At 42.2% G+C, this 24,769-nt stretch overlaps 1 protein-coding gene across 2 annotated transcripts in view; it reads right to left on the reverse strand.

Moving 5' to 3' along the window:
* Window positions 1-21,977, reverse strand: part of LOC101712923 (zinc finger protein 627-like) — a 49,079-nt gene extending 27,102 nt beyond the window's left edge. Inside the window, exons 1-2 of one of the 2 annotated variants that reach the window (XM_087196986.1) lie at window positions 21,816-21,977; window positions 391-719 (exon numbers count right to left, since the gene is read on the reverse strand). In XM_087196986.1, coding sequence (XP_087053112.1) covers window positions 391-395 — 5 coding nt within the window. In that variant the 5' untranslated portion in view covers window positions 396-719; window positions 21,816-21,977. The remainder of the gene's footprint in view (window positions 1-390; window positions 720-21,815) is intronic. The other variant, XM_087196987.1, reaches the window with a different exon arrangement.
* Window positions 21,978-24,769: the final 2,792 nt, after the last annotated feature.

The raw sequence follows: 24,769 nt of genomic DNA on the forward strand, positions 1-24,769 counted from the left end.
CCCCTAACAGCACCTTCAGATACGGAACTGAATGAGTGAGTGGACTGAGGAGAGGGCCCACACCAGCTGACTTTCAAACTCATGTGACATGTTGGAGACATTTTGGATAGGAGCCATAACAGCTGGTTTGCTGCTGGGAGAAAGAAACAGGGTGCCCACCAGCAGGCTCACCCACACAGAGCCCTCACACATGTCGTGAGGCTCCCCTCACCCCCCACTCACTGGACAGCATGGTGAGGAGTGGGGCTGCAAGTGCTGAGCTGGCAAGGCCCCCTCACTGGCCCAGGAAAGGACACACAGGCCCTGGCAGATCCCCAGCCCCACCTGAGGGTGAGACAGGACCAAAGGTGTGCCAATGGGAGATGATGCACAGGAACGAGGATTCATCACCTCATCCAGGGAGGCCCAGTTTCTGCCTCAGTGGGTTTTGTCCACTTCTCAGCACAAGTTGTGCACCAACCACAGGCCTCACTCCTGTGGGACCATGTGGCCCTGCATCATCACCATCTTCAGGACCTTCCCACGCAGCCAGTTGGTAGAGTTCATCGAGCAAGAGAGGCTAAGCCAGGTTGGGAGTCTCTCAGCGACACACGGGCTGGTTCTCACTTGAGTGCCTCACAGAGGATTCTATTTTCTGCTGAGCATGCCTGATGGGACAGTTCATACAACAGAAACTCTTCTTCCCTGAGGCAAGGCTGCTCCATTTTCTGCCCACTGAGCTAAGAGAGAGAAGAAAAACAATCCAGTAGCTGCCTGAGTAGACCCCAAATGGCAGACTCTAGACAAAACCCTCCCCACCCAGGATTTCTCCAAGGACACTGACTTCATCCAGCCTCTTGGGGCACTGCTTTGAAGCAGGATTTGCTTCTAGCTTTGCAGAGCTGCCTGTGTCTCCTTACAGGACTCATGGGATCTTCTTTCTCTGCTGTCTCTGAAAATAAGCTCACACCTGTGCCACTGAACTGGAGTCAATGTCACTTGGAGAGAATCACCAAACCTGAAGAAGGGGCTGGGTCCAGGCAAGCGCAGAACGTGACTCAATTGAAGGAGAGGCCTAAGGTTGTCAGGGGGCAGAAAATGAAATGAGGCACAGAGCTTCCTGTCACAGATTTTCTTCAACCTTATCTGGACATTCTCAGTAAACTAACTAAAAGCATGCCAAGAGGGCATATAGATATTTAGTAAATGAAGAAGCTGGTATAATATGACGATAGTATTATGGAAAGAAGTCAAGATGAAAGAACAGAAAAGACTTCCAGTGCCTCAGACAGGAAACTTACTTTTACCAAGGTCACAAAGAAATCCAGGACTCTGAGGACTACTAGTCTGAGGGAAAGGGCCAATGTAGTCCTGCCCTTAATCCCTTCACTGTGGGGAGGGAGGAATAGCTAAGACCTTATCAGGCTGAATTCTTCATAATGTGCTGTTCCCTCCTCACAGAGGGAAACTTTCTTCTCTTTCAACATTAATTTCCCCACAGTAAAGTGCTCACCTACAATCATGTGGTGGGTAGACTTACTGTTCAATGTATTGGCCCGAAAGATGCCTAGGATAATAGTAAGGCCCACGTTGGGTGTGTCTGAGCAAGGCAAGGGGACATGACCTTAGAGATGACCTCTGACCCAGTGCCCTTTCATGTCACTTTCCCTACTCTAAAATTCCCACTGGAGTGTTGGAGAGTTGGTGCTAGAAGCCTCAAGGAACCACAGACGAGCTTCCAAAGACTGGCAGATACCAGAGCTCCTCCACAGAGAAGAAGAGAGACTTCCTTTCTTCCTTTTTTATTCCATCTCAGGACAAGCTTATGGTTAATGCCAACGCAGTACAGGGTGGGTTTTCCCTGTGGAGTTTGTGGCCTACAAGCCAATCCCCCATAGACACACCCAAAGTTTACTAACCTGCTGGTGTTTCCTACTCAACCTAAATGAGTCTCTCTTTCTCTAACCATGCCCTCCAAACACGTTTCATAAGCTCAAATTCTAGTCTGAAGTCAGCAAATATTTGCAAGAGAAACAGCAAACATTTTTCATTAAAAGCCCTGTGGCAGTGAGAGTCACCTCCGCACGAGAACAAACCCCAAACTATTTTGCACATGAGACTCCTGCTTTCTCACGCTGCATATGGATTTAAGCATGAGAGTCATTTATTCTTATGAAAAAGCAAAGATGCCCAAAACTCTTTTTAAAATAGCAAGACTTATAGAAAAATATGAATTAAATGTGAACTGTCCATTTTGTGCTGAGCACTGGTTGCTGCCTCGTGATTCCAGTTGCATAGGGTCACAAGCTGCTCTGTGCCTAATGACTGACTTGCTCTGCTCATTTTAAAAAGCAATTTCTTTAACCCCACACCTCAACTGACCCATGTAGTCGTTTCTCTAACTCCTGAGGTAGAACTGCATTACTCAGTTTAAATTCTCCATTGAAGCAGTGTTAAAGGAGAGGTGAAAACATTGTAGGTGAACATCAGGGACATGCTTCTTGTGGCTATTCTAAAGGGCCTGTCACAGCAGCAATACTGTATTGAGCCACAGTCTGTGGAATGTGACGCAAGAGCTTCTGAGATTCTCTAAATCTATCAAAGAAAGGAGGAATGAGAAAATGAAGGAAGGAAGAAGTGAGAGGAGAAAGAACAGATGCATGGAAAAGAAGGAAGAAACCTGGAGGCCATGGTGTTGCTATTAACTACACCTCTAGCCAAAAGTACTCTCAGGTGAGAGGTTACAGGTGAGGTCTTTTTCATGTTGCTCTGATCCTTGTTCCTGAGGCTAAGGATCTTAATAAGGAAATTACGACTACTGTATCCAAGACTTTTGCGGAATCTTGGTTATTTCCAAAATTGGAGTCGAACTGAATGACAAAGGAAGAGCCAGGGTACTTTTACAACCACAGTAAGGTAAAGTGCACTTGAGGAGAAGGAAATCTGCTGTCCCTCAGCAGAGTGGATCCTTCAGGTGGCAGCCACAATAAAGAGGGCAGAACACAATGACATCTAAACAGCTAAGGAGACCTGACACATGATGAACAAACTGTCTTCATGACTACTGAACATTCATTGCAATATGTGGCAGACAATTTTGAGTTACATTTAGGCTCACAAAAGACTACTGGCACCAAACTGCTGTAACTGGACAAATCTTTCTGAGTTTCCCGGAACTCAGACACAACACCCAACACCCAGAGCTTAAAGGAGGAGAAGTTCAGTATCAGTATGTAGGAGTTTCAGTCTATAGCTGTCGGGCTCCAAAGCAGGGTGGCTTGGCAGAGGGACACAGCATGCAGGAAGCCTGCACTGGGCATGGCACTGGGAGCAGGAGCCATCAGGGAGGAGGGACACACACACACACCCTCTGGGCCACAGCGACCCGGTTCTTCTCACCAAGCTTTACCTGCCAGCTTCTCACCCAGCTGTAAGCCCTCTGTGGTCTACTCCAGGCACCTCCCTAAAGCTGCACTCGAGTCCATGATGCCTTGGGAGAACATCTAGATTTCAGCCATAACAATATCCCAGGAAAAACTCCAAGATTGCCACAGTCACAAGGGCTGCTGCACGTAACGTACCACAGGGCATGAAAAGGTGCATATAGCAGGCTTACCTGACAACAACAAAGGGCTGGGCATAGCATAATCTGAAGAACACACTGTGATTATGGGTGCATGCCACTATTCCTGACTGAGCAATAATGTATATAGGTGTAAAACTGTAACAAAATTATGACTTAATGAATTTTAGCCTGTAGATCAACAAATTCTTAGAAATGCATTAATTTTCTTTTCTTTTTTCTTTCTTGTTCTTTTTGGTACTGGGGATTGAACTCGAGTCCTTGCACCTGCAAGGGAGGCTGCGGAACCACTGAGCAAAATCCCTGGCCCCAAAACACATTAATTTTCAAATCAGATGTTCAAAGAGGATGGATGCTGGAAAATCAAAGAAACTATCAAATACTGAAGGGTCAATCAAAACTTCCCTCCATAAATTCATCTCAGTTTACAAGTGATTCCTTGAAACTGGTAATACACTGCTCAAGATGAAATCTTGCTCAGTATGCAAATATATATGTGCTAATTCTCCATGATGACAGTATTTATTATATATTACAAGCATATATTTATGAAAACATTAGAGTAAAAGTAAAATATAATCAGCTAGGCATGGTCTCGCATGTATGTAATCCAAGAAAAGAACTTCAGACATTGCTACAGTATATTTTATCAGATGTATGCAATATTTACCTCAACCCAGGTGAGCATGCACAAGGAAAGGGAAGTATAGACACACTATGGCTAGGCATGCAGATTGTCGATACAGGATAAATCATTACCTGTAGGGAGCCATTCTACATAATTTTTTTGGGAAAAGTCATTTCAAAATTAAATTACGCCTACAGCTGTCCAAGGCCCAATGTCACCTTGCCCTCGACCTGGCTGTGGTACGTGGAAACACAACTCTGTACTCTGGTCACAGCTGAGGCTTCAGTGGTCACGTGATACTGTGCAGCTCAAGGGCAAGAGTACATCAGCTGAAGACATCCTGGCTCTTCCAGAACCAAGCAGTGATGAAAAAGAGAAAGGGTTCACCTGGGGGAAGGACAGCTTCTTTATTAGCCTGCTATCTCCTCCCACCTACTGTATGGTAAGAATGCTCTCTTCACTGCCCTGTCAACATAAGATTACCTGGGCCCCAAGACACCTGATACTCCCCCCAATTCTTGATTGTACCCAATAAGGAATGGCTAGCTCAGGAGTGTCTTGTCTTTGCCCACTCCGAGGCACTGGCCTCCCAGGCAGCCCCTCCCCCCATGTACTATGAAATTACAAGTCTCTATTGTCTTCCTTTAGCCCTCACTGTCGCCCTTTCTAGGCAGTTGGAGGATTGATTGCCCTCTGATAATTACCTGGTCAGATACAAGGGGTAACAGAGAAGAGTTTCTCTTGCTGGTGTAGAGCTAACTGATAACATGGTGCCTACCCTGTGCGATGTCCCAGGGTCAATTCACAATAACAGTAACACACACGCACATGCACAAATACACACACACACACACACACACACGACTACAGCATAGGAAAGTGGTGTTTGTCTGATCAAAGATAAGGATGTCTCAGCATCTAAACCTATCACAAAATTTACCACAAAAATCAACAAAAAACCTCATCTGACTATCTGCCTCTTGGCATAAATATATTTTCTAAAATTCAATTTATATCCATTATTTCATAAAGGCCCTTAAAAAAGAAGAAAACATTAAATGAAACTTCATAACTCGATGAAACTCATGGACCATACAACTCGGACATGGGTCCCCAAAGGAAGGAACTCTCTAGCTATTATGATAAAATCAGAGATAAGTATGTTCACTGTCTCCACTATTCAGTCACGGGAGACCAAACGTAGTATGTGGTGTTATAAGGCAATAAACCGAAATTAGTGACATGACCCTTGAGGTGAAAGAGACAAAATTACTCTCCAGAAATAATTCAAGAATCAAGATGTAATATTTTAGAAAAATAACAGAACCATGCTGCCAAACACAGGATCAACTGGAAAAAATCGCAGAGTTTCTCATAGTCCTAACATTCACTAAATCTATGTCAATTTAATAAAGCTAATTTATTCCAACAAAAGAGAAAAAACTGTGAAGAAATAGCTCTAAATCATTTAACTCTAACCATCAACATACCCTACACACATGGAAACCTTCTGTATTTTGTTTTGCTGTGTTGTGTTTTTGAGGAAGGGTCTTCCTTTGTAGATCAGACTAGCCCTGAACTCACTGTGTAGGCCAGGCTGCCTTGAACTTGTGGCAATCCTCCTGCCTCAGTCTCCCGAGTGCTGGGATTACAGGTATAGAAGAAGAGCTAAAGCGGCCTTCACAGAGAGCCACCATCCTGCCCGAGTTCCCAGGATCGTCCACAGCATGCTCCTCAGATGCAGTGAGTCATCCTATTTTTGCCTTTCTCCTCTTTTTCTCTTTGTTTGGCCCAAGTTCACTCTGCAGAGCTGGTGTCTTCCACACTCATTCACATCCTACTTTTCAAATAAACTTTTTGGCACTGATATTGGCTTCTCTCCAATTCCTTCTTTGAGGCAAGAAGGGCCTGGAATACTTTGGATTGGTGATGCATTTCTAAAGGAACCTCCAGATAAGAAAAGGGCTAAGAAGGAAGACCCTGGAGTGTGGGCTCTGGGCTCCAAACCTTACTCCAACAAGGTGGCTGTCTATCTCCTCGTATCTCTTCCTTTCCTAATAAACTGATTCTTTCTCCTTCTAAACCTCTATCTCTAATGCATTGTTTATGTAAGTTTACAAATTTGGGATTCAATTTCCTGTTACTGGGACAAAATACACCATACCCACAACATAAATGAGAAGCTTTTATCCCTCACAGTTTCAGTCCATGATTAGCTGGGAATAAGGGAGACACAGGTAGCAAAACAACACGATAGAAGAAAAGGTGCCAGGAAGCAGAGAGAGAAGGCAAATGATGGACAAGAGGATACACTGCTCCAAGTCCCACTCCCAGGGACCCGCCTCCACCCAGGTGCCTCCTCCTAGCATCACATTCAGTTACTCAACACATCAACCAATGAATCCACTGATGTGCATGCATCCCATGACACCCAAACAACTTTCAAACATGAGGTGTTTTGCTCCAGTGGAAAGCCGGGACACCCAACACATCATCATAACATATGTGTGAGCCAGCAGCTCCTCTGTAACCCTCCTGATGTCCCCGCACTTTCTACAGAGAAGCATGGCTGCAGGCACTGAGCTACCTAAGGCAGGACCCTGGCCATGCTGAAGTCACCTCACCGGGATGGTGTAAGATGCTGAGGTCCTGGCTGCTGGCACATCCTCACCGTGAGGCCAGAAAGGACCAAGGTTGTGGCATCAGTGGTTGACATGAAAAAGCAAAGACAACACAGCCGATAAAGGGAGACCCAAGTCCTGCCAAGGCTGGTTCCATCCAGACAATAAAATCAGCAACTACAACTAAGAACAATGCAACAACTAAAAACAATGCAAAATCAGACTCAGTGGGATAAGGGAGTGAAGAAGCTGAAATTCAAACTTCCCTATAATATTCTGGGTAATAGCTTGTGGCAAAAAAATAACAATATTTTTAGCATATTAACACTACTATAATAACCTCAATTATTAACTCCTTTAAAATTCCAGAGATTTTTAAGCTAGAAAAACTCTGCTTCATGCTGTGATGTTAAAGCCACTGAGAGCACCCAAAAATCCACCTTGTTGTCACCTCTGGGCGTAGTTAGATGGAATCAAAGAGATGAACTAGAAATAAGCATAGTTGGTCTGTTCATCACAATCATGATTCTATGGAGGTTTATGCATGCATATGTTAATATAACAAATAATTTATGTCAAAATTTGTTTGGCTTCTTTGGGTGTAGTCCTCTATTTTCTAAGAATATCAAATCCTTAAGTATAAATCATGAAACAAGATTTCTAAATCCTTCAGGCAACGTCTCTCCTCTTTCCTATGAACAACAAGCATCAAAAGAAACGATAGGGCCACTCCCTACCGAGGTCCTGAGTCGCACAGAACATGCCTAATCAGCCCTCTGCAGACAGGCAGGTTTGCCCATGCCCTACTGAGGTCCCCAGTCACACGGAATACGCCGAATCATCCCACTGCACACAGGAAGGCCTGTGCACACCCTATGGAGGTCCTGAGTCACGGGGAAGACACAGAATCACCCCACTGCAGACAGGCAGCCACCTGGTTCCACACTACAAAGACGCAGAGGACACCAGACCACCAGACCAAGGTACTGAGTCCCGCTGTTCCCGGCCCAGAGGTAGGGGCTTCTGAGCCGTCATTCCACTGCTCCTGGTCCAGAGGAAGGTGCTTCCCAGTCACCATCCCTCCCGGTGCTCCCAGCCCAGAGGAAAGGGATTTTGGGCCACCTTCCATCCTGCTCCTCCTGGCCCAGAGGAAGGGGCTTCCGGGCAACCATCCCTCCCATGGCTCCCAGCCCAGAGGGAGGGGATTCTGAGCTGGCATCCCACTGCTCCTGGTCCAGAGGAAGGGGCTTCCCCGCAACAATCCTTCCCACTGCTCCCAGCCCAGAGGAAAGGGCTGTTGGGTCACCATCCCTACTGCTGCTCCCGGCCCCTGTCCCACCTCACCCAGCTCAGAGTAGGTAATCTGTGCAGGTGCTAACAGCACCCCACCCCAGTCGAAATGAGAAAACACGTAAATAAGTTTCAAAACCAGACTTCCAGATCAGCTACAGCAACCCCAAAGGGAAATGAGATGGAACACTCTGATACTCAACCACCTGGACCCACTGAACTAGCAACAAAAGGGGATCTGGAAAAAATGAAATCAGAAGTAATTTCTCAGATAACAGGAGAAACTGTGCCCCTAGTGCAAGACACGATTAATAAATCTAGAGAGGAACTCAGGAACATGATGGAATCCCAACATAAGAAACAAATGGAATCCATAAAACAGATGCAGATAGATTTCCAGGACATGAAAAACTCCACTGAAAGTCTACACAGCAGAATGAGCCAATGTGAGGACAGAATTTCAGATATAGAAGATAGGATTGCAATTAGTGACCAGGAAAAGAAAAATTGCTTCAAAATTATAAGGGAACATGAGAAATCAATCCAGCAGCTGCTAGTGATGCAAAGAAGAATAACATAAGACTGATTGGGCTCAATGAAGAAACACGAGAGAGTGGAGATGGCATAAAAAAATCTCTTCACAGAAATAATGGCAGAAAACTTCCCAAGTAGGGGAAAAGAGCTTGACATACAGATAAGTGAGGCATATAGGACTCCAAATAGCCTTGATCAAAAAATATCTACGCATAGGCATGTAATTGTTAAGATTCCAGAAACACAACAGAAGAACAAAGTTCTACAAGCAGTCAGAGAAAAGAAACAAATCAAATACAAAGGAAAGAATCACAGCAGACTTCTCAACAAAAACCATCAAGGCAAGAACAGCTTGGAGTGATGTATTTCAAGCCCTAAAGGAAAACAGCCTCCAACCCAGATTGATGTACCCTGCAAAACTATCTTTCAAAATTAATGGAGAAATAAGATACTTTCGTGACAAAGAGCACCTTAGGAACTTCGTGAATACCAAACCAGCACTCCAAAGAATTTTACACAATATCCTAGGAACAGACATTGAGGATCACAACCCCAGGAAGCAAAGCAGAATGAACCCATCTGGCATGACAAGAAATTAAATGTCAAGTGGGAGAACCCAACAAAAAGAAAAAGTCATGGCAATGACAAGTCAATGTGTTTCAGTTATAACCATCAATGTTAATGGTCTCAATTCACCAATCAAAAGAAATAGACTGGCAGAATGGGTCAAGAAGCAAAATCCAACAATATGCTGCAAACAAGAAACACACTTAATTCAAAAGGAAACCCTTAAAAGGAAATTTAATGGGTAGAAAACAATACTCCATGTGACAGGAACCCCAAAAAAAGCAGGAGTAGCTATCCTCTTGGCAGATCAAGTACATTTCAAACCAACACTGATTAAGACAGATGAAGAAGGACACTACATCCTTGTAAAGGGCACAATCCAAGAGGAAGACATGACAATCATAAATATCTGTGCACCAAACACTAGTGCCCCCAACTATATAAAACAGATACTAATGGACATGAAAAGTCATATATGCACTAATACAATTGTAGTGGGGGACCTCAACACCCCACTGTCACAAGTAGATAGATCAACATGACTAAAAATAAGTAATGAAATACTAGAACTCAATCGAACTCTTGAACAAATGAACTTAACAGATGTTAACAGAGTCTTCCACCCCACAAAATCAGAATATACATTCTTCTCAGCTGCACATGGGTCATTCTCCAAAATAGACCACATACTCACACACAGAACATGTTTAAGTAAGTGCAAAGGAACTGAAGTTATCCCCTGTATATTATCAGATCATAGTGCGATGAAATTGGAGATCCATAGCAAAAGAAACTCAAAAAATTTCATAAACACATGGAAATTGAACAACACACTTCTGAATAACCAATGAGTCACAGAGGAAATTAAAGAAGAAATCAGATAGTTCCTTCAATTAAATGACAATGACAATACAACATATCAGAATCTATGGGACACAATGAAAGCAGTCTTATGAGGGAAATTCATAATAGTGAATACACATATTAGGAAAACAGAACGAGCCCCATTAAACAACCGGATGGTGAACCTCAAGCTTCCAGAAAAAGAAGAGCAGGACAACCCCAACGCTCATACAAGGGAGGAAATTATTAATATCAGAGGAGAAATCAATGCAATGGAGACTAAGAGAACGATACAAAAAAAATCAATGAAGCCAAGAGTTGGTTCTTTGAAAGAATCAATAAAATTGACAAACCTTTAGCCACCTTGTCAGAAAAAGGAAAGAAAAGGCCCAAATCCATGCAATTAGGAATGAAAAGGGTGAAATTACAACCAGCAGAAATCCAGAGGATCATCAATACCTACTTCCAGAACCTATACACCAATAAGATGGACAACACAGAAGAAATGGACAGATTCCTAGATACATATGAACTACCGAAGTTGAACGAAGAAGACCTCAAAATTCTGAACAACCCAATATCAACAAAAGAAATTGAAAAAGTAACTAAAAACTTATCAACTAAGAAAAGCCCGGGCCCTGATGGCTTCACTGATGAATTCTACAAGACATTTAGAGAAGAACTACTGCCACTACTGTTTCAACTCTTCAATGAAATGGAAAGGGAAGCAATACTCCCAAATTCATTCCTGGAAACAAGCATCACCTTGATCCCCAAAGCAGAGAAAGACCCAACCGAAAAAGAGAAATGTAGGCCAATCTCACTAATGAACATAGATGCAAAAATCCTTAATAAGATAATGGCAAACAGAATGCAGAAGATCATCAAGAAGATCATATACCCTGATCAAGTGGGATTCATCCCAGGGATGCAGGGATGGTTCAATATACGAAAATCAATCAATGTAATACACTATATCATTAGAGCCAAGGACAAAACCCATATGATTATCTCCATAGACGCAGAAAAAGCGTTTGACAAAATCCAACATGCGTTTATGATAAAAACCCTCCAAAAAATTGGAATAGATGGTCTCTACCTCAAACTGATAACAGCCATCTCTGAAACACCAACAGCCAATATCATACTAAATGGTCAAAAACTGAAATCCTTCACACTCAAATCAGGAACAAGACAAGGATGTCCACTATCACCACTCCTGTTCAATATAGTTCTGGAAACATTAGCCACGGCAATTAGACAAGAGAAAGAAATAAAAGGAATAAAGATAGGAAATGAAGAAGTCAAATTGTCATTATTTGCAGATGACATGATACTCTATATAGAAGACCCCAAGAACTCCACCAAAAGTCTTCTAGACTTAATAACCAAATTCAGTCAAGTAGCTGGTTACAAGGTCAACACACAAAAATCAAGAGCTTTCCTCTACACCAATGACAGACTCACTGAGAGAGAAATAGGGCAAATAATTCCTTTCACAATAGCATCCAAAAAACTGAAATACCCAGGAATCATCCTAATGAAAGAAATCAAAGACCTCTTCTCTGAAAACTATGGCACTCTGAAAAGAGAGATTGAAGATGATATCAGAAAATGGACAGACTTCCCCTGCTCCTGGGTAGGAAGGATTAATATAGTGAAAATGGCCATACTTCCAAAACTGCTATATAGACTTAATGCAATTCCAATTGAGATCCCAGCAGCATACTTCATAGACCTCGAGAAAACAATCCAAAAATTCATTTGGAACAAGAAGAGACCCAGAATAGCAAAAGCAATACTAGGTAACAGACACATGGCAGGGGGTATCACAACCCCCAACCTGCAACTATACTACAAAGCTACTGTGATAAAAACAGCATGGTACTGGAAAGAAACAGACCTGAGGACCAGTGGAACAGATTAGAAGATGCAGAAACAACGCCAGACACACTCAGCCATCTCATCTTTGACAAAGGAGCCAAAGACCCTCACGGGAGGAAAGATAGCCTCTTTAATAAATGGTGCTAGACAAAGTGGGCTTCAACTTGCCAAAGATTAAAACTAGACCTGTATCTCTCACCATGCACTAAACTAAAATCAAAATGGATTAAAGATCTAAATATTAAAATAGAAACTCTGAACCAGTTGGAACAGAGGTTAGGTAGATCCCTTGAAGACATTGGTGTAGGAAGAGATTTTATGAACAAAACCTTAGTTGCCCATGTACTAGCACAAACACTCAACAAGTGGGATCTCTTCTTATTAAAAGGCTTCTGCACAGCAAGAGAAACCACCAGCAGTGTGAAGAGACAACCCACAATGTGGGAAAAAATCTTCACCTGCTCTTCCTCAGACAAAGGTCTACTATCTCAAATCTATAAAGAACTGAAAAAGATCAGACCTCCCAAATTTAAAGACCCAATCCAAAAATGGGCATCTGAAATGAACAGACATTTCTCAGACAAAGAAGTAGAAATAGCAAATAAAGACATGAAAAAATGGTCAACATCACTGGTCATTCGAGAGATGCAAATGAAAACAACACTGAGATTCCACTTCATTCCAGAAAGAATGGCTGCTACCATGAAATCCACCAATAACCAATGCTGGTGGGGCTGTGGGGAAAGAGGAACCCTGCTCCACTGCTGGTGGGAGTGTAGACTGGTGCAACCACTGTGGAAATCAGTCTGGAGATACCTCAAAGAACTGGGACTGGAAGTCCCATTTGACTCAGCTATTCCACTGCTGGGGATCTTCCCCAAAGAATTAAAAGAATCATACCACAGTGATATATGTTCACCCATGTTCATAGCAGCACAGTTTGTAATAGCTAAAACTTGGAAACAGCCCAAATGCCCATCAACTGGAGACTGGATCAAGAAAATGTGATTTTTTTTTATAAAATGGAGTACTACTCAGCCATAACAAATGAGAAATTAGAGACATTTATAGCTAAGTGGATGCACATTGAAGGAGATACTCTTAAGTGAAATAAATAGGACACACATGTATAAATACTGAATAGTTTCTCTCGTGTGAGAAACTGAAAGTGTAAATAAGGACTAAATGTATAATAGGTCATGTGAAATAGGAAGAAAAGGGGCAAAGGGGAAAGAAGTGGGAGGGCTAGGGGAAAGGATAGAAGGGAATGAGATTAATATGAGAAAATGGAAAAATAGGAACAAAATCTTTGTAAATAGGGAGGACTGGAGGGGTTGAAGGGAGGGCTGGGCAAGGGTGAAAAACAAGAACCAAGAGAGACTATGTAAAGGTGCAAATTTCCAATGATGAATGTCATTATATTGTATACCTAAAATGTACCAATGATTGGAATGAATAATCGATATTGTAAAATAGGAAGGAAAGGTCCAAAGGGGTAGGGGTAGTGGGAGGGGCAGGGGAAAGGAAAGAAGGGAAAGGAAAAATGATGAGAAATGGAAAAAATGGAAATAAAGTTTTTGTAAATAGGGAAGGGTGGAGGGGGTGAAGGGAGGGCTAGGAATGGGGAAAAAGTAAGAACCAAGATGCATTATGTAAAGGTACAATTCCCAATGAAAAATGTAATTTTGTTGTATACCTACAATGTACCAATAAAAGAATTTAATACAGAAAAAAAAAAAAAGAAAGAAATGATGGGGAAGAAATTCACAAGAAAACCCACACTCAGAATGTTAAACATGTTTCTGAGCTTACCCATCACTCTCTTTGTGCCCCACACACCCAGGGTGTCTCCCTCCCAGCTGGTGATGAAAATATGCAAAACCAGGAAACTTAAACTGGGAACTTCCACACAGTTTCTTATCCATCCTCCCAGGGCAAAGTTTCTTTCTTTCTACAGGATTAATTCTGAAAAGATGCAACAACTCACTCACCCATTCACTGAAGGCTGACCTAGGCCTTTTCCAAGTTTCTCTTCAAAATTCAAACGTGTGTTTTTTGCTGAACACTAGGAAATTCTCCAACAGTAACAGGCGAGGCCAAGCTTCAATGCTCACACCACTCAGAGTTATGACCATTCTGTCAAATCCAGAGCCCATGTCTAATACACGATCCGATTCCAAAAATAACTGTCTTTATTCCAAAGGATATATACTGACACTGTTCAGGAAAGCATAATAGTTTTTGTTTCTTTGTTCCAGACTCTGGGGAGAATTATCATTTCAATAAAAATTATTATGAACTACCAGTCCGAAATTTATAGAAACTTATGTAACGGTGCGGGAATCCACAGATTAATTTCACACTGATTACTGAGCATTCTTTAAGGACACAAATTACAATTTTCAGGACATGAATACAAATAATTGATTTTTATTTTGACTTTACATTATGATCATGTAAACAGAAATGATTGCAAACCTGTCACCATGGCTGGGCTTGGTCTTCCACACCTGTACTCACATCACTCATAAAATGAGGCAGCAGCAGGACGTGTAACTTCCAGCTTATACATCACAGGGATGCACTATCAAAACTAAATAATACTAAAACATGAAGAATGGATGTAGCTTAGAGCCAATGTCCTGAATTCAGTCACAGGTACTCTTCCCACGACACTTGGATAATGATGCTCACCTAATTTTTTATCCCACAACAAAGCCAGACCTAAGTTTGTTTTTGCCTCATAAGACATAAGGTAAACGGAATAAACACAAGTCTTGTCAGTCTAACTTTAACTAAGTTTCTCAGGATTTTTCCAGCCTGTGACCTCTGAATCACATTCAACACAAGGCAGCATTAAAAGCAAAATGTAAATTATGAAGAAGTAACCAGGGAAGCCACCAAAAAAAATACCCCCAAGGAAACAAGAAAATACAATCTAGCAGTTACTAGGTAACACTAAAAAGACCAACCAAAGCTTACTGCAGTGAGAGAAAAGCTAGAACATAACACAGATCATATTATTAATATGTTTACAGAAATTATGCCAGAAAATTTCCCAAATATATGGAAAGAGTTAGAAATACAATTAAGCGAGGTTTCCAGACAGCAAACTATGATGAAAAAATGCTCAGCAAGATATGTCCTTTCTAAATTGCCAACCTAAAGATTTTTCCAAGAAGTCAAAGAAAAACAATAAATCACATATAAAGATAAACTCATTAGAATTACAGCAGACTTCTCAACAGAAAACTTGTAGGCCAGAAGAGCTTGGAGGGAAGTATTTCAAGCTCATAGAGCAAATAGCTTCCAACCGGTTTAACATGCCCACCAATGTCTTCCTTCAAACTATGTGGAGAAATAAGGACATTTCATGAAAAAGACCAATGCAAGACATTCATGACTATGGAACCAGCACTTGAGAAAATAAGAATAACCTACCCAGAAATGAAGAGACCAGTACAACTAAAACTCCCAATGAAATGAAAACAACAAGCCAATCCAATAGATAAACATCAAAAAAAGACAGGAAAATAAAGAGGAGTCACCAATAAAAATGAGCAAAATGAGAGTAAATAATCAACACATAACAGAAATATCTATGTTAATCGCCTTAACCCTCCAATTAAAAGACACAGATTAGCAAACTGGATCAAAAACTGAATTTAACAGTCTGTTGCATGCAAGAATTTCATCTAAACCAAAGAGACATTCATAGACCGAAAATCAAAAGGTGGAAAACAGTATTATCATCTACCAAGATCTCCAAAAAGTAGTGGTAACAATTTTAATCTCAGACATGGTAAACTTCAAGTTAAAACTGATCACAACAGACAAAGCAGATACTACATACTAGTTAGGGGAAGAATCCAACAAGAAGAGACAGTGCTTATAAATATTTAGGCATCAAATACTAGAACACCTATCTTCATAAAAGAAACACTGCTGAACAAAAAAGATGAAATAAATACTAACACAATCATAGTGGGAAATCTTAACACCCCACTTTCACAAACTGGTAGATCAACTAAAAAATATATCAAGAAGAAAATATCAGAGCCGAACCACAACCTTGAACACACGGACTTAAAGGCACGGACAGAACGTTCCACCCCACTATAACAGAGTATACATTTTTTCTGTAGCACACAGTACTTTCTCCAAAACAGAGCTCCTCATAATCCACAAGCCTGATTAAGTAAATATAAAAAATCAGGATCAGCCCATGTGTACCTTCAGACCACTGCACAATGAACATATAAATCAAACACAGAAGAAATCACAGAAAGTGTAGAAGCACTTTGAAAATTAAAAACACACTACTAAATAAACAATGAGGCACAGAAGGAATCAAGGAAGAAATTTAAACATTTCTGGAAGTTCAGGACAATGCCTGTACAATTCACCAGACCCTCTGGGACACTAGGAAAACAGAGCTAAGAGGGAGGTTTTTTTTGCAATCAATGCTCACTCACATTAGGAAAAACAGAGCAAGCTCAAATACATAACCCTTTGAGATATTTTTAAATACTCCAAAAACAAGAGCAATTGAGGACCAAACTGAATTTAACAAGAAAAATTATGAAGATCAGAATGAAAATCAATGAAATTGAGATGGAAAAACAAGACAAACAATGAATTGAAGATTCAATCAAATAAATAAAACAGATAAGCCTTGAGGGCAAATCGAAATGATCTTTCAGAGACAGGAGAGTTGGGTAAAATTAAAAAGTTTATTGCCAGGCAAGGACAGCCTCAGGAAAGGAGTCCTTCTACACTGACCCAGAGATAAGAAAGTTTCTCCTTTTTATACCTTGCTCCTAGGCTCTGGGGTAGCGATTACACAGAATGTGGCAAGAGCAGCTTAAGTTGCAATCACACAGGATGTAGCAAGGGTGTGATAAAGCAATTTTCCCAGGTGTCAAGGTTGGGTACATAGATAAACAAACTTCAAGGCTGGCCTCTAATCTCTCCAAGAACAGGCTGCCCCACAAGAGGGGGAAGGCCCACCTGGAGTTTTCAAACACAAGTTTCAAACAGGGTTTTAGGGTAGCCCACACAAAGTACTTAAGCACTGCATTATTACTACATTACAATAATTACCCATTCCAACTTACCTCTGGCAGCTCTTTAAACCTCAAGCCCTTAGGGAAACTTACCAAGAGAAAGAGGGAAAATGCTCACATCTTTGTAATTAGAACTGAAAAAGGCAAAATCACAACAGACAATGGCAAATTCTAGACGACAGTAACTGCTGTGGAAAATTTTATTCCAGCAAATTGGAAAAGTTCAAAGAAGTGGACAGGTTTCTAGACTCATACGAATTTCCAAAGCTAACCCAAGAAATCACAAATATGCTGAACAAACCAATAACAAGCAATGGAATTAAGACAGTAATAATCTACCAAATTAAAAAAAAAAAGCCCAGGACCTGACGGATTCACTGCTGAACGACAGGAAGCATTTAAGGAACACCCATACTCAAGCTCTTCCAAGAAACTTAAAGGTGTGCAGTGTTTGCAAATTCATGTACAGAAGCCAGCATCACCCTTGATTCAAAACCAGTTAAAGACCCATCCACTACTGGCCAATCTCCTTATGGAACATAGATGCAAAAATGCTCAAGAAGATATTCGTGAATACAAGGTGGCACAGAATCAAAAAGATCATCCATCCTGACCAAGTAAGTTCCATCCCAGAGATTTAAGGATGGTTTATTATATGTAAATCAACATATGTAATACACCACATAGAGAGAAGCAAGGTCAAAACCACATGATCAGATAAAAAGACACAAAATCTTTGAACACAATCCAACACATGTTATGATAAAATCTGAATCCTGAATTTGACAGAAAGCTATTTATGACAAACCATTGGCCAGTATCACATTAAATGGGGAAAGACTAAAAGCACTCACTCTCAAACATATGTAAGCAGACAAGGATGCCCTCGATGACCACTTTTATTCAACGTAGTATTCAAAACATTAGCGAGAGGAATCAGGCAAGAGATAGAAACAAAAGGGCCACATACAGGAGAAAACGCTCAGATTACCAGTACTTGCAGATGCCACGATAGTCTACAGGGAAGACCCAAAGGATCTCACCGAAAACCACTTCAAATTAATAACCAACTTGAGAAATGCAGAAGGATACAACACCAACACTCAAAAATCAATAGCATTTTTGTACCCCAGTAACGGACTCAATGGGAAGGAAAATATGAGAACAATATTCATGGTAGCATCAAGAAAAATTGAATACCTAGGAATTTACCAAACAAATGAAGTGTAAGGCTTCTACAAAGAAAACTACAATACTAATGGAGTATTACTCAGCCATAAAGAATGAGAAACTAGAGACAGTTATAGCTAAATGGATGCACATTGAGGCCATACTCTTAAGTGACTAAATAGGACACACATGTGAAAATACCGAATAGTTTCTCTGGTGTGAGAAACTGAAAGTGTAAAATAGGACCAAAAGGTATAATAGATAACATGAAATAGGAAGAAAAGGGGCAAAGGGGAAGGGGAAGGGGAACTGAGGGGGGGAGAGGAAAGGAAAGAAGGGAAAGGAAAAAATATGAGGAAAGGAAAAAACGGGAACAAAGTCTTTGTAAATAGGAAGAGGTGCAGGGGTAGAAGGGTGGGCAGGGGATTGGGGAAAAAAATAAGAACCAAAATATGTCATGTAAAGGTACGACTTACGAATGATGAATCTCATTGTATTGTATGCCTAAAATGTATAAGAAAGTTAATGAATTTTGAAAAACAAAACACAAAAAAGGAAACTCTGAAAAAAGAGATGGGTGGGAACATCACAAGATGGAATGCTAACCCCGTTCCTGGGTTGGCAGAATCAACATTGTCCAAACAGCCATACTCCCAGAACTGTTACACAGATTTAATGCAGTCCCACTCAAAATACCAACAGCATACCTCACAACCTGATGAAAACATGTCTCAAATTCATATGTAATGAGAAGGGACATAGACTATCAAAAGCATTCTTGGACAATACGAGCAAAGCAGGGGGCATCACCATGCCCGAATTCAAGCTATACTACAAAACAGTGATAAAACTGGAATTGTACTAAAGCAACAAGAGGCACATGAGTCAATGGAATGGAACAGAGGACTAAGAAACTTCCCCAGACACATTCAGCTATTTCATCCTTGACAGAGAGGCCAAAAGCATTGGAAAGAATGACAGCCAATCAAACGATGGTGCTGGGGAAGCAGGGTATCTGTTTGCAGAAAATTGAAACTGGACCTATACTTCTCACCATGAACAAAACTAAAATCAATATGGATGAAAGATCTAAACATTAAAAGAGCAATGTTGAACCTAGTGGAAGTTACAATAGGTAAAATATTTGAAGCCACAGGGGCAGCAAAGAATATACTAAACAAAACTGCAATTGCACAAGAAATAACACCAAGAATCAACAAATGGGATTATATCAAACTGAAAAGCTTCTGTACAGCAAGGAAATCAATCAGTAGAGTGAACAGACAACCTACAGAGTGGGAAAATATTCTTACCAGCTTTTCCTCAGACAGAGGACTGATATCTAGAATATATTAAAAATGAAAAAAAAGTTAGACCACCGAAAATAAAAGATTCAATCAAGAAATGGGGAAGTAAAATGAACAGACAGTAAGTAGTTCATAGAGCAAGAAATACAAATGGCCAATAAATACGGAAAAAGTGTTCAACATCTCTGGCTACTAGTGAAATGCAATGAGAACAACGCTAAGCTTCCATAAAGAATGGCAATTATTAAGAAATCAAACAATATGAAATGCCAGTGAGGCTGTGAGAGAAGAAATTCTGCTACATAGTGGGTGTATATGTACATCTAGTGCAAACATTATGCAAATCACTATGGAGTTTTCCCAGAGAACTGAAATTAGAAATTCCATATGACCCAGCTATCCTCCTCCTAGGTATCTTTCCCAAAGATCTAAAGACACTGTACCTCAGCAATACTTGGAAACCAACCTTTGTAGCACCACAACTCAGAACAGCTAAATCCCAGAAGCGACCTGCATATCCATCAACAGATGGCTGCATATGGACAATGTAGTACACATACATTATGGAATACTATTTAGTTACAAAGAAAGAAAAATTTGAGATCCTTGTGGGAAATGGATGCACCTGAAAAATTAAGCAGTGAGTGAAATAAATCACACACACAAGTTTAAATACCACATACTAACTCTCGTTTGAGTCAGGCAAAGTACAATAAAAACCACAACAAAGGATGGATAGAAGGAGACAAGAGGATCGATCTCTTGCAGATGGAAAGTGGTCCTGGATACTGAGGGTGAGAGGAGAGGGGAAGACAAAATAAACAGAACAAAGATATACCATGTAAAAGGACCTAATAACTTCAATGTATGTACACATTTTGCCATAAACATGAAATAAGGTTAATAATATCAACATGAATAAAAACAGAGAGAGGGGATTTAGAGAAGGATGGAGACATGAGGGAGGGAACGGAATTAAAGAAGAATCAAGCTGTATTATGTACATGTACCCCCTACACAAGGTGACTGCAAACTGCCTGTACTGTAAATGTGTAGTAACAAAAAAGTACACAGTATGTCCAAACGTCTGACTATTGCAAAATGATTCCCAAATCCTACCTAGTTAGCGTATCACCTAATTCACTTACCTTTTGAGTATGTGGCGAATATGCTAGAAAATACTCCCTTGGCAACAGACCAAGTAAGCACACATTCTCCCTTCATGTTTTCCCTAAGAACAACCTGACTTGCAGAGAAGATCTACGGTGTAGGTGCCGCTACTGCCACCCTTCCTCCTGCCATTCTCTTCCACCTCCTCTCATCCACCCTAAGCAGAAAACCCTTTCTGCCTAGTGATCGAGAACCCTGCAACAACTTGTACTTAGGGCTTCTGCTCTACACTAGGACTCCTTTGAAAGTCTGCCTCAGAGAGTATTTCAGTATTTAAACAGTGCCTACAGACAGGCCAAGATCTGTAGCCATTAGTTCAGAGATGACACCCCGTCCCTCTCTACTCATACACATATCACATATGTGCATGTCCACGCAAAACTCCCAGCTCAAGGCATTTCTTTCTCAGCATGGGTTTAACAGGCAGCCCCTCCTGGAAATCGTCCTCAGCAGGTACGCTTTCCCCTGGCCTTGCTAATACCCTTACATCCCTTCCATTTTTCCCAGAACCCTAAGCTCTATGGCAGTCTCCCTTAAATAGTCTACTCGCGAGAAGGGGTGTCGCCTAAACGATTAAGTAAGATTACAAATTTCTTTTGCATGCTCTTTATGGAGCCCAGGAGTGCACTGGGTGTTGGGCAGGTGTTCACCACTGAGGCAGCTCAGCACACTTCCTTGAATTCTCAGGACTTTTGTCAATACCTACAGTGAGTTTGGAAATGTGAGGTCATATTGGAAATTTAGGAGCTCGCCATCAATATGAAAGAGCAGAAGTCTGAGGAGAGGAGTTATGGCTATGAGACCCTGCATCACAGACATCTGTAAAACTCAGATCCTGCAGATCTGCTGCTGACAGGAATGAGACAGGACCTAGCCCACCACAGCTGCACCCAGGTTCCACCCAACTCTGAGTCGGGGTCTCCCCAAGCCCGTTCCCCTCCCAGACTGGTGGAGATGCGAGGGCAGCAGGGGGTTCCCAAGATGGCACTGTGCGCCGGCGGTGTCCCGGGGAGGACAAGGGTCTGGGGACCCGGAGCTAGCCCTGCCCCAGCAAGGGCCGAGAGGGACAGAGGATGACTCACTGCCAGTCCAGGAGGACATGAGTCTGGAGCTCAGCACCCAGGCTCTAGCCACCACAGCTGGCTCTGACCACTCTAACCAGACCTCACTCACCCCGATTCCACCCAACTTCAGGGCTCCATGCCACAGCGTTACCATTGCGTGGCCTCTGGGTCTCCCGGGGTCACTCCGATGCTGGCAGCAGCCAGCAGAGGTCACAGCAGGCGGTGGGCAGCGCTCCGCCCGCGGACCAGTCCTCAGGCACCGCCCTTTGGTGCCTTGACACCGGAAGAACCCGCCTACCTTGGCCCACCTGATTGGACAGTTCATACAGCCCGCCCCTTCGTCACTGATTGGCTCCTGATCTATTGCCCTCCCTCGGAGCCAAAAACAAGGAGAGAAAGGAACCCCTGTCTGCAAGAGTGGATCCCAGCTGAAGGGTTGCAGCGCAGACTTCGGGCCCAGCTGTCTTCTACTGTGTTAACCTCGCCTCGCCTCCAGGATACTTGCATTTAAGGGCTGTATCCCAGGCTTTTCATTGCTGTTCCTGTTTTCTTAAAAGACTCAGTGGAAGGCCCGAGGATTTATCTCAGTGGCATGGCACCTGCCTCGCAAGGACCTGAGTTCGATCCCCGGTACCAAAAAGCAGACTCTGTGGGCTCTTCCCGAAAATGGGTCACAAATGTGTTCAGAAGGTTCTAGGGCCAATGTGCTAGGGAAGAATCAATCCCTGATGTCAGAAAACACCCTGCGTCCAGGCCAGGCCAGGACACAATGTGGAACAGAGGGAGAGCAGCTGTTTGAGAAGTCAGCATTTGGGAACGAGGCACCAGGCTTCATCATCAAGGTTTTCACACACTCTCTCTCCATCTATTCATTTTCAGCCAATAAAATCATGCATGCCCCCAAAAGGAACATGGTTCCTTTTGTGTAAATGCAGAATTGGGAGCTCTGGTGGGTGATCAGAACAACTAGACCGGTTTCTGCAGCAAAATACCGGTGTTCTTTCCATGTACCCTTGCTACATGACTTGTGTCCCTGTGAGACCAATGTTAGCTAAGCTGCTAAAGGTTGATTGTAGTGTGACCCACGTTGCACCCGTGTTGTGACTTCACTGTATAAATCACCCCTGACCATGGGACTCCGTGGCCACCTCATTGGTGACCTGAAAGTCCAGGAGCCATTCTCTCCTTTCCAGTGAAAGTCCTCTAACTTCTGCCTCTTGTTTGAAAGTTCATTCCTCACCATTGTGAGCCCACAAACTTGGTGCGTCTGACATGTCACAGGGCAGGTGTCATGGTTCTCCTACACCAATTTGAGTATCAAAGGTCTTCTAAAGGCCATGCACCAAAGACTTGGTTTCAGCTGCGTGGTTGTTGTGAGTTTAACCTTGCCACGCACTTTCCAACCTCCTCATCTAGTGATTCTCAAACGTGCTGGAGGAAGGAGGCCACTCGGGCTGTGCTCTAGCACAGTGGGCCCCTTCCTAGCCCTGCTTTGGGTACTGTTCCCTGGTTGTGAAGAGAGGGCCAGCTTTCCTCTGCCACACAATTCGGTACTTCCAATTTTAGGTAATGCAATTTAAGCTCAGCACAATTACTTTTCTTTTCTTTTTATAGTCTTTCTTTTGGTGTTTAGAGACATGGTCTCACTTTGTAGTTGAGGCTGACCTTGACCTCATTGTGTAGCCCAGGTTGTCCTTGAACCCATGGTGCTTCTCCTGCCTCAGCCTCTTGTGTGCTGGGAACAGAGGCATGCATCACCACATCTGGCTATTTTTTCTTTCTTTCTTTCTTTCTTTCTTTCTTTCTTTCTTTCTTTCTTTCTCTCTGGCAATGGCATTTAATCCAGGTGCTTGCATATATTTGGAAAATTTTCTGCAGCTAAGCTGTGGTGCTAGGCCTCAAAATTTTCTAGGCAAAAACCATCATATTAGAATCCTGCAGTCTCGGGCCAGGGTGTAGCTCAGTGGTGCCACGCCTGCCTGGCAAGCACAAGGCCCTGAGTTTGATCCCCAGTACTCACCTCCCCCACCAAAAAAGAATACTGCAGTCCTTATTATGTTCATCCTCATAATAAAGCCTGACCTAGAGTCCTGACAGGCCAAACTCAGCAGATAGCTCACTTCCTTGTCACTAGTCTTTCTTCCTCGTGATCTATAAACACTCTATTTCTTTTCTTTCTTTCTTCTTTTTGGTACCAGGGATCGAACTCGGGACCTTGCGCTTGCGAGGCAGGCAGCAGAACCACCGAGCTAAATCCCCAGCCCTATAAACACTCTCTACCTCAAGCTCATAATATTTATGCTCATTCAATTTGAGTCCTATTCCCCTCTGTGACAGCCCCTGTTTATGGAATGGTCTGACCTGGCATCCCCAACCCATCAGAGTTAGAAACACAGCTTCTGGTTCCCTGGGCTCTAATTAATTATACGTTAATTTGTGCACTTTTCCTTTAAGGGGAGGACAGCTAATGAATCCACATCACATGTATCTCATGTCTGTTTCCTCATCTTTCAAATAAGACTAATATCTCTGACATCCTTAGGAAGTAAGAACTCACGTGTTGGAAGCTCTTAGGACCCTATCTATTAGTAGGCATCAGGCAAGAATAAGAAACCAGTAAGACTACATTCAGGGACAGAGACTGGATGAGTAGTATGTTTTGCTGAGGCTATAGAGAACACTCACAAACTCTTATCACAAACATAAAGAGCAAGTCATGTTGGAAAACTCTGCCAATTTCTGGGACAATAAAACACACAGTTATGGTCAGTTCATTCCTGCATCTAAACACAGTACTTCACAGCCAATAAGGTAGAAAGAAAAGAGGTGTACTTTGGGTTTTTTTTTTATAGCAGGGGAGAAAAATTTGATGTTGTGATAGCTTTCTGTCTACACAGTTCTGAGATCATACACAGCATCATATATTAAGAGACTTAGTGTGGTGTGTGCGTGTGTGTGTGTGTGTGTGTGTGTGTGGTCTTGTGCATTGTGGTCCTGCTTTTTTCTTTTTGAGTAGTCAGTAACATAGAAGTTCGCAAACCTAACATGTCTGTGTCTAATTAT

Source organism: Heterocephalus glaber, unplaced genomic scaffold (assembly GCF_053883595.1).
Source record: "Heterocephalus glaber isolate CG9 unplaced genomic scaffold, H.glaber_assembly_v1.0 deba00001648, whole genome shotgun sequence".
NCBI lineage: Eukaryota > Metazoa > Chordata > Mammalia > Rodentia > Bathyergidae > Heterocephalus > Heterocephalus glaber.